The sequence below is a fragment of the Myripristis murdjan genome, chromosome 3, assembly GCF_902150065.1.
Source record: "Myripristis murdjan chromosome 3, fMyrMur1.1, whole genome shotgun sequence".
Lineage (NCBI taxonomy): Eukaryota > Metazoa > Chordata > Actinopteri > Holocentriformes > Holocentridae > Myripristis > Myripristis murdjan.
In genome coordinates this window covers 30,754,618-30,764,663 of record NC_043982.1, presented here as the reverse complement: position 1 = coordinate 30,764,663, position 10,046 = coordinate 30,754,618, and the positions used below count along the sequence as shown (strand labels likewise).

Sequence of the window (10,046 nt, the reverse complement as noted above, 5' to 3'; positions counted from 1 at the left end):
GACAAGAAACGAAGTAGAAAAATAAAAGGCATAAATCAACAGTGTGTAGTTTAAAAGTACGGGCAATCCAACAGGTAGTCCTTGGAGTGCGGAGGAGGCATAAATCAACACTGTAGTTAAAAAGTACAGGCAATACAACAGCCAAGTATTTAATCTAACAGTACGCTTCAGTGAACAATAGTGTTTTTAGCCCTGATTTAAAGGAGCTGACAGTGTGAGCAGACCTCAGATCTACAGGAAGTTTGTTCCACAGGTGAGGAGCATAATAACTGAATGCTGCCTCACCTTGCTTGGTTCTTGTTCTTGGAACACACAACAAACCAGTTCCAGATGACCTTAGGGGTCTAGATGCATCGTAGCGAACCAGTAGATCAAGGTCCGAGACCATTCAGGGCTTTGTAGAGCAGCAGTAGGATTTTAAAATCTTTTCTTTGACTCACAGGAAGCCAGTGTAGCGATTTAATGACCGGTGTAATATGGTCCAGTTTCCTGGTGTTTGTAAGGACTCTGGCGGCAGCGTTCTGAATCAGCTGCAGCTGTCTGATTGATTTTTTGTTAAGGCCTGTAAATATGCCATTGCAATAGTCCAACCTACTAAAAATGAATGCATGAATAAGTTTTTCTAGAACAGAGAGACAACGAGTCTATTTCTTTTTTGCCATGCCAGAGTTGTAGGTACTGTAGCAGCTGAAAGAAACATTTTTGCCTCAATAAGCAGTACTGTTTTTTTTTTTCATTTGCACTTAACATAATGGGAGTGGCTTGTTAGTAGATGGAGCGGTTCAGAGGAACCTTATCATCACCATGGGTGCTTCGGTGAGAATGCAAGAAGGCGGCTGCTGTGCCCATATAAGACATTTATTACCACAGTGCACATGTCCCTGTGATGTTGAGGCTTTGTATGGTTATGGTTATTATCTATAGGCCTACGTGACAAACAGAACACCACAAATTAATAAGCACCAATTACTTTCAGCGTAAAATTACAAGTTAGGTACCTAGATTCAGTGAACAGTAGTACTCTGCCTCCCTAGGTGGGGGAGGGGGTGGGCCTACCACTAATTAGCTGAACAGATCATCAGCACAAGTATATCCTTAATAATTACCAAGGACTCACATGATTGCATCTGCTGAATTAACCACAGTTAACAATCATGTTCACGGGCTATTACACACAACAATCAGTCTGTACTATTAAGGCAAACAATACAAAGTGACCAAACAACATTTAGCAATAAGAATACGTGTGTGCAGCATCTAGCCACATTCAAGCATGAATCCATAAGCATTTGACTGCAGCAATACAAAACTGATTACTTGCATCAATTATGCATGACCATTACTATCTGCATTAGTGAAGAGGACGCCCAACATGTGCTCAGTGTTGCTGCCAAAATTACAAAATTGTATAGACTGGCAGGCAATGAGTGACAATGAGATCAGGTGAGCACTGGGAAGCTCCAAGTGTTCCCCTCCTGTCACACAGACAGGCTGAGATTGTCCTGAAAGACTTTATTATGTAGATTAAAAGGGCAATGATTACTTTCATTTATTCTTTCCATCACCAGCTAAATGAATTCCAACCCAGGTTGACACTATCAACAGCTGCAATAGACAGTCAAACCACTTTATGAAAGCTAGAAATAAAAAATAGAAATAGAATGATAACTAAGAATGATGAATGAATGATTTTGTTTGTTTGTTTGTTTTCTCCAATTTGCCCTCATTGTTTCACATTTCTTTCCTGCTGTTGGCTGTTGTGGAAAGAGAACTGCAAATTACTACTCAAATAGAAATACTGTTACTTTGATATTTCGCTGCAGTAGCGGTAGAAGTATAAAAATCTACTGGAGTAAAAATAAAAAGGAGCTAATTTTAAATGTACTTGGATTAAAATTGACTAAGTTCCTTTTTCAAAACAGTAACTGTGTTAGGTATGATCTTTTCCATGCAGTTAGACAACAAATTTTCAAACTACATTCTTTTAAAGGTGCATTGTGCAAAATGGTTGAGTCTACATGATCTCATTGTCAGGCCATGTCACTGTTATTATTCCCCTTTTTTCCACACTTATTCCACATTTTTTTCCAGTTGAGTGTAAATGATCCTCACTTCCACTGACCATCTGTAGTTTTTCATTGTGCAGCTTTTATTGGAAATTTGTCCAATTTGTCCATTTGACATAAGTAATAACCCAACAAAGTAGAAGCAGATTCCTCTTCTCGTCTTTGCTGATTGAGCTTTTATTGTGAAAGGTTCCACAGTCTGTTACTTATCATTTGTTCTCTGTAACAGATATGATTTAAAATATAGTGAATTGCTCAAGCAAAATGTTCTTAAGTAAAAGAATTACTGACTGAATTGCTGACTGAAAAAAATACTCAAAAAAGTACAAGTACACACACACAAACAAATACATATTCAGGTGCGTCGGTGCCATTGCAGTTTGACTGGCATTGCTCTCACCTGGCAAAATGCAAAATGAGCCCAACCACAGGAGCAAACTCTCCACACTTTGAATAAACTGTTTCAAACCTGCATGGTGTGAACATGCTGTAAGTTTGTTGATATTTATCCAACTTGGCAGAAATAACTTGTGTCATTAGTAGGAAGCTGTGTGAAGTATATCCACCATGCTGATTCGTTGTTAAGTATGCCCATTGGCTATGGCAGCACAGGATTACTTATCCGCCTGGATTTATCTTGAGCGGGTATTTGTGACATCCAACTTTAGTGGTTAACTACCTCTAAAGATGATGTGAAGTCTTTCTTACAGGCAGATCAGTGTCATAGCGAGCACTATGGCAGACTTTATTCAGAAGCAGGAGAAATTCAACCAGATAAATTCTGCCGGGCTACTCTAAGTTGATCTGTGTACAAGTCATGATTCAGTGCAATCTCTGCCTGTGCGCCCTTGCTTCCCTTGGCCACTGCTCAGGCACGCCATGCAGGCTGTTAAATTAAGAGTGTCAGTGAATGATTAAATAAATCACCCATCTCATCTCAGAATAAATGAGAATGGATTGATGGCCACTCAAAGCTCACTGATCTCTCATTTACTCTTAACAGCTGCCTCATCCTCATCTGTCTCTGATGCCCTCTCCTCTCTGTAGAAAAACCCTCCTCTTTCTCTTTTGCTCTCTCTCTCTCTGACTCGTAGCACCCTCCTCTTCTCTGTATTGCTTTTTCTTTTTCGTTCTCTCTCTTAGGCTTTTATTGTGCTCTCTGCTGTCTAATTCAATCCTCTAATCTCTCATAATGCCCTCCTCCTCTCCCTCCTATTTTCTCTTTCCATCTCCACTCTCCTCCACTCCAACTCCCACTCCTCTTGTTTCTCTTCATACCATCCCCTCCTCTCTCTCCCGCTCCTCTCCACTCCCCTCTACCTCTTTCCTTTCATCTCCCTCTCTCCCTGCTATCTATTCTATTACTCTCTCCCTTCGGAGTCCCTCTCCTTTTCATGCTCTCTCTCTCTCTCTCTGCCTCCCTCTCTCTCTCTCTCTCTCTCTCTCTCTCTCTCCCTCTCCCAGCTCTGGAGGACCACTGAACAGCAGCATTAGCAGCTGTGTCACTCAGCCACGGAGCGACTCACATGAAAGTGAGGACCTCTTGTCTTGTTTTCCTACATTGCTTCCTTTTCTTCTCTCCTCTCCTTTTCTCTCCCTTCTCTCACCACTTTCTCCTTTTCCAGCTCATTTTTCTCTAAATATTTCTACTTTTCTCTTTTTCCATCTTTTTGTCTGGTCCTTTCCGGAGTGCAGCGTTCAGCTGTCTGAGGATATATTCCAAACAGGTTTTCTTTTCCTTGCTCCAAACAGAGCATATAGCCGTCATCACACTGGAAATAAGTAACGGGTATGTTTGGCTTTTTTTTTTTTTTTTGGATCACAACATAAAGCAAATCTATACTTTATTAATGAAATGTCTTGTTGCATGCACACTGACCTGAAGCATGCTGTGGGCATACAGTATGAAATATTCACCAAGGGAGCAGTAATGTGTTGATTTGAGATGTGTTCAACAATTGCGTAATTATGAATATCACCATTTTTTTGATGGACACATAATGTATTTTCATAGTTCATCCGGGTAGCATGTCAATATATATCTGTATCTAAGTCTATATAAGTTGTTGTTGTTGTTTTTCTGATGGAAACGTATGATTTCTCAGAGGAGAGGGCAATAATTAAAGTTTCTCTTACAAAGTAGCCAGAGAAAAACCTCTTCGACATTTTTTGCCATTTTCTATCTTTTTGCCCAGCTTTTGCATTTTTTTTTAATTTTTTGCTGTTGATTATGTCATTTGTTAATGTTATTTATATGCTTTTTTTTTGTCTGATATTTTTCACTGCCCTTCAGACTCTCTCAGCTTTGAATGCATGAGAGGTGAAAAATGGGGATCATGACGTCAGTCATTTAACCAGGATGGACTCAACAGAGTTAATAACACCTTTAATGGCCACGATGCCAGCCACTGTACCACCAAACTCTTCTCTGGACAACGTCAACCAAACCTCTTCTTCCTCGCCGAAATCTCCTCCTCTGCTTCCTCACTCACAAGTGGTGTCGGTCCTCATCGTGCTTGTTGTCACAGTCATCATCCTGGGGACTGTGGTTGGAAACGTGTTGGTTGTGGTGGCGGTGTTCACCAGCCGTGCTCTGCGGGCACCTCAGAACCTGTTCCTGGTGTCCCTCGCATCAGCTGACATCCTGGTGGCCACGCTGGTCATTCCATTTTCTCTGGCTAACGAGGTGAGGAAGCTCTTTCTTAAAGCCTTGTATATATGGCATGGTGCTTATGGGCCTCTGCTGGCACTGGTATATAATTGGGTTTAAAGCTGCAACTTTGTCAGCCCCAAGTGGCAGCAGGAAATAACTGTTTGATTGTTTATTTCTGATTGTTTTAACAAAATTTCTACCACAGGCAGAAGCAAAGGTGGGAAACCTTTTTGCTATCAAGGACCAATTAAAGTTTTGCAACACCTTTCAAGGGTCATACAGAATTATTGATTTAAAATTCATTGCAATAATTTGATTAACATTTTAATATTAACAATAAGAATTTAATTGTTGTTACCTTAATGTGATGGCTGGAACTGCTACTCTTTGGCGAGGTGTCTGATGTCAGGTGGTAGTGATGATGATGATGATGATGATGATGATATTCACAGCTGGTCTTCCAGGTTTGGGACAGTCAGTCTTCAACGGAACCAGTTCTTTGTCAGTTTTGAGAAGAACTGCTAACAGCGGTGGGTCGTCCCAAACACATTCTCTCTCTGAATGAGGTTTCAGCTTGCCACAAAACTTCCTGCATAACATTGTCTCTGTCAGGATGCGACCTTGTGAAAGCTGCTTGTTGGGTGCCCACACTCTGCAGAGGAGCGTTAACCTCATCCAAGCCCATTTGTCCTGGCAGCTCACCCAGTTTAGCATGTCATGTTTCCAGCTGTAATGGCACTTGTGCTGGCCCTTTGTCATCACTGCGAGCACATTCCCACAGTCACAGGCACACTGGCTGGCCTTTTACCTCAACAAAAAAATAACCATTTCTCCATTTCTTTTGGAAAGGGCTGACCTTCTGGATCAACTTTTCTTTTCTTGATAGTTGCCATGATGCATGTGAGAGATGACATGTATGAATGTGTTTACCCAGATCTTGATACTGACAGGCATGCGGTTGGCAGGGACCACCCAGAAGTTAGTCTACTTCTACATTCTTGAGTTGTTTTTTTATTATTATTCATTTTGTATTGAATTATTTTGTATGAACTGCTTCTCAAGCAGAATCAAATGGTCTTTGCCTGGATGGAGTTTCCCCACCCCTGACCCCTGAAGGCTAGTTGGGTTTGAGCAGCCTGGCAGATGCCGAATGTTACGTGACAGGCTGGACAGACATTCTCAAATTCTGAACACTGGTTTTGATTGGCTCTCACATTTGAATTGGCGACGCACCTGATCTGCCAATCAAATGAATACACAATTATGATGCCATCAGTTACCATCATAATTGTGGCTTTTTAGTTTCAAATGGGTGATGTCATCATTATCTGTGTAATGGGCTGACATTATCAAAGAGCCTTAAAAAAAAATCTTCTGGTACTAGGTTCAACCAGTCCCAGTTTGTGATTTAGACTGGTGCTCTGGTCTCTCCTATGGGTGACTGTTGCATTATTTCAGGTATATTTGGTGTTTCTTCAGCCCGACCATGAGTGTTGTGTTCTACACCTCGCAATAACAGTTTAATGGCTTGCCCTTTCTTTTCTCCAGGTGTCCACCCACTAGTTACTTATTAATGTCTCCCTCCTCTGCTTTAAGTAAAGAACCGCTGGTACTTTGGATCCACCAGGCTTCTCTTCTGCTGTTGGCTACCCTTTGTTTTCCGTTTAAATAAAAGAGTAATGGTTGTTTCTTTCCTTTCCTCAGTACAACTGCTGGCACTTAGGATGATCCTGATTCTCCTCCTGTCTAGCTCTGGACACTCTACTCATCATCTTACTTGCACTTGAAGTAGAGATTATAATGCCCTTTGAGTTTCTTCTCCCTCCCAGGTGATGGGCCAAATCAATTCATATTTTTAATAGTGTCATTATGTCAAGGGCTTTGACAAAATAGTTTGATGAAATAGCTAAGGCTGAAAAAAAATTACAATTTTTACCAGGATGATTAACCGACCATATTGTAGTTGCACACTGGCCTGTACAAAAGTCTTCTGCTGTTAGCTTTATTGTGAAAGCTCCTGAGGACAGTTATTGACTGATTCTTGCAATATTTGGTGTTTTGGGTTATTGGTTTTTGTTGCCATGGCAACAGTATTGCCATGGTACTTTTTTTTTTTAACTTTTTTTTCACATTTGGCACATTTCGCCAAAAACTACTTTGGCGAAAACTGTTTTTGTGAAAGCTCCTTAACTTGCCAGGGGGATACATCTATGCCGTCGTGACTGAACATTCTGGTTATCTACTCCTCTCCTGGTCAGTCAAATAAGTATATAAGTTAGCTGCTGTAATTCTCTTTCAGCCTTCTCCAAACTTTTTTTTTTTTTTTTTTTTTACTAGTGTCTTTTAACAGCAGGTAGACTGTCTGTAGGATTACCAATTTAAAAAATAATAATAATACTTTGTTGCTAAAATGAGAGTTTTTGAATTCCAGTATACTAACAAGGCATCAGTAAGTGTTGGTATATTTCATGTGATTTAAAGGCTGACTAGAAATCTTCATTGCTTTGTAAGGAGCACACAAAAAGTGACTAAGGGATCATAATGTTCCTCTGGCTAACTGTAGTTTGGTAGTTTCACATTATTTCTAGAATATTATATATAGAAGTGAATGGGAAGCAGAGTAGATGAGAAAATGTGGGGGAGGGTGGGTGATCAGCGAGTGCAACAGAGCATTTTTTTTTTTACATATAATTTTTAAGGTCAAGTTTGTTGTATATTTGCTAGTGTATGTTTACTACAGACTAAGACTGTACACAGAACTGCATGGAGGTCAGTGGTCTGAAGCTGCTGCCGGCTCACACTCCAACAAGGTGCAAAATATGAGAGCAAGACAGAGTAGGTGGTAGTTAACTAACTAACAATGGAGTATAACTAAAGTATTGAGTTGAATATGTGATACACAGAACATTACTATGTCATTCTAAATTAAAGAGCCATAAAGTCATTGCATTTACTCCCCATGATTTGCAATACTAACAGCCTGATGTGTCATTTCTGATACATTTGTGCAAATATGTTTTAGGCAGGGCTGACGCTTCATTTTCCAGCAAGTAAAAATGGAAAGCCTTTAGAGGGCTGAACAGTCCCATCTTTTTGCAGCTCCAAAAAAAAAGCTCAGCACAGTCCAATATTTACCCTTTTATCTCTTACATTTTCTCTCCTGACAGGTAAATATTAAACTTTTGGATGCATAGTGCAATTGCGTGGCTGCAGAGCTATTGGATTATGCTGCATGACTCGTTTAGAGGAATCTGATGGACATTTTATGTTTTTTTTTTTTTTTGTTTTTGTTTTTGTTTTTTTTTGGAGCTGTTTAAAGAGGGTCCTGTTAACATCAATAGTTTAGAAAAAGGAGAAGAGTTTTAGCGTTGGGCTGAGTACATAATGGCAACATTTTCATTTCAGGTGAATTATTATTGTAAGTGCTACGCTCAAAGCCTCCCTCACTGTTTGTATGGGGAGAGGTGAGTATTACCCCTTCACTTCTCAAACTAAAAATCAAAGCAACTTCCCTAAACGTGGGGCTACTGATGTTTAAAGGGGTCCCATACAATGAGACACATAGAACTGGGTGACTGGTACCGTAATGAGAGTCAAGATGGGCAACTTGTACTTAAATGATCAGATAAGACATCTTAAATAGCTTCTCCTCTCCCCAGGTCATGGGTTACTGGTACTTTGGTTCCACCTGGTGCTCCTTCTACCTGGCTCTGGATGTTCTCTTTTGCACCTCCTCCATCGTTCACCTGTGTGCCATCAGCCTCGACCGCTACTGGTCCGTCACTAAAGCTGTCAGCTACAACCATAAACGGACACCAAAGCGAATTAAAGCCATGATCAGCATTGTGTGGCTTATATCTATTGTCATCTCATCTCCGCCACTCCTCATGACTAAGAAAGAGGAGGCCCAGGAGTTTGGGGCAAAGCAGGTGGAGGAAGAGACGCACAAACAGGAGTGTCTCCTCAACAATCAGACCTGGTATATTCTCTCCTCCTGCCTGGTATCCTTCTTCGCCCCAGGAATTATCATGATACTTGTTTACTGCAAGATCTACCGTGTTGCCAAGCAGCGAGCTTCAACCGTGTTTGTGGCAAAGAACGTGATGGAGCGCCAGCCGTCGCAGTCTGAGACCTGCTTCGTGGGGAACACTGGGACCTGCCAAAGAGTGAGTGCAGGTTGTGGTAAATCCCGGTACGAGCTGGACAGCCCATGCCCGGCGTACCGACACAGTTCCTCTGCTGCAGACAGCAACAGCAGCAGTCACCGACGAGGAGAGCTGGACGATATTGACTTGGAGGAGAGGAGTAGCTCATCTAAAACAAAAAGCTCCTTGTCTTCTTTTTCCTCTTCTCTTCGATTCCCCAGGAGAGCCGGCGGCAGGGTGAAGGTGGAGGAGGGAATGGATGCTGAGGGAACAGCTTCCAGGCTGAAGCCTCCTGCTCCTCCTCCGGCCTGTGCCTCCATATCATGGGCATCGACTGACCACTGCTCCCATCACCTCCTCCTCCCTTCTCCTCTGCCTCTCCGCCGCAGGCAGATGTCGCTGTCCAAAACGAAAGTGGCGCAAATGAGGGAGAAGCGCTTCACTTTTGTTCTGGCAGTGGTGATGGGGGTTTTTGTTCTCTGCTGGTTTCCGTTTTTCTTCACCTACAGTCTCCAAGCTGTTTGCAGAGAGAACTGCACCATCCCAGACACACTCTTCAATCTCTTTTTCTGGATTGGATACTGCAACAGCTGCCTGAACCCCATCATATACACAATATTTAATAGGGACTTCAGGAGGGCCTTCAAAAAGATTTTATTTCAAACTCACAAACACACGTAAGATGTGGATATACTGTATGTGTGAGCGTTCAATATGTGTGTGTGCCTTCTGTTCACAAACACACACACACAGACACCCACACAGACACACACACACTCACTCAAACTCAGTTTTAATTCTGTTTTCCACTGTGCTGTCATACAGACATTAAAGGGCTTGTCACACAGCCTGCGTATTGATTAATTATTCAACAACTCACGACATATGTATATATATATATATATATATATATATATATATATATATTATTAAGTATCTTCTCTTCCACTGTAAACAGATAAAGGAAGGTCATTAACCCATTGATGCTATCAGAACAGGTGGCTGTCCTTCATGCGATAACTGTTTAACACAGAAACTTTGGATCTGAGTAAACCTCACTGGTAATTAGAGGAAAAATGGCTGCCTGGTAATGAACTGTGTCTCCAAAGTGCTGTGAAGAGATGCTGCTGAATGTTGAATTGAAAATCTCCTGTTACCAAAAGTTGGTTTTCCCACTGATGC

General features: G+C 41.4%; 1 protein-coding gene across 1 annotated transcript; it reads left to right on the top strand.

The window, feature by feature from the left end:
• The first annotated feature begins 4,367 nt into the window (after positions 1-4,367).
• Positions 4,368-9,545, top strand: LOC115356636 (alpha-2Db adrenergic receptor-like). Its single transcript, XM_030047857.1, has 2 exons — positions 4,368-4,752; positions 8,379-9,545. The coding sequence occupies exons 1-2, from the start codon at positions 4,426-4,428 to the stop codon at positions 9,543-9,545; spliced, it is 1,494 nt and encodes a 497-aa protein (XP_029903717.1). The 5' UTR covers positions 4,368-4,425.
• The last annotated feature ends 501 nt before the right edge of the window (positions 9,546-10,046 follow it).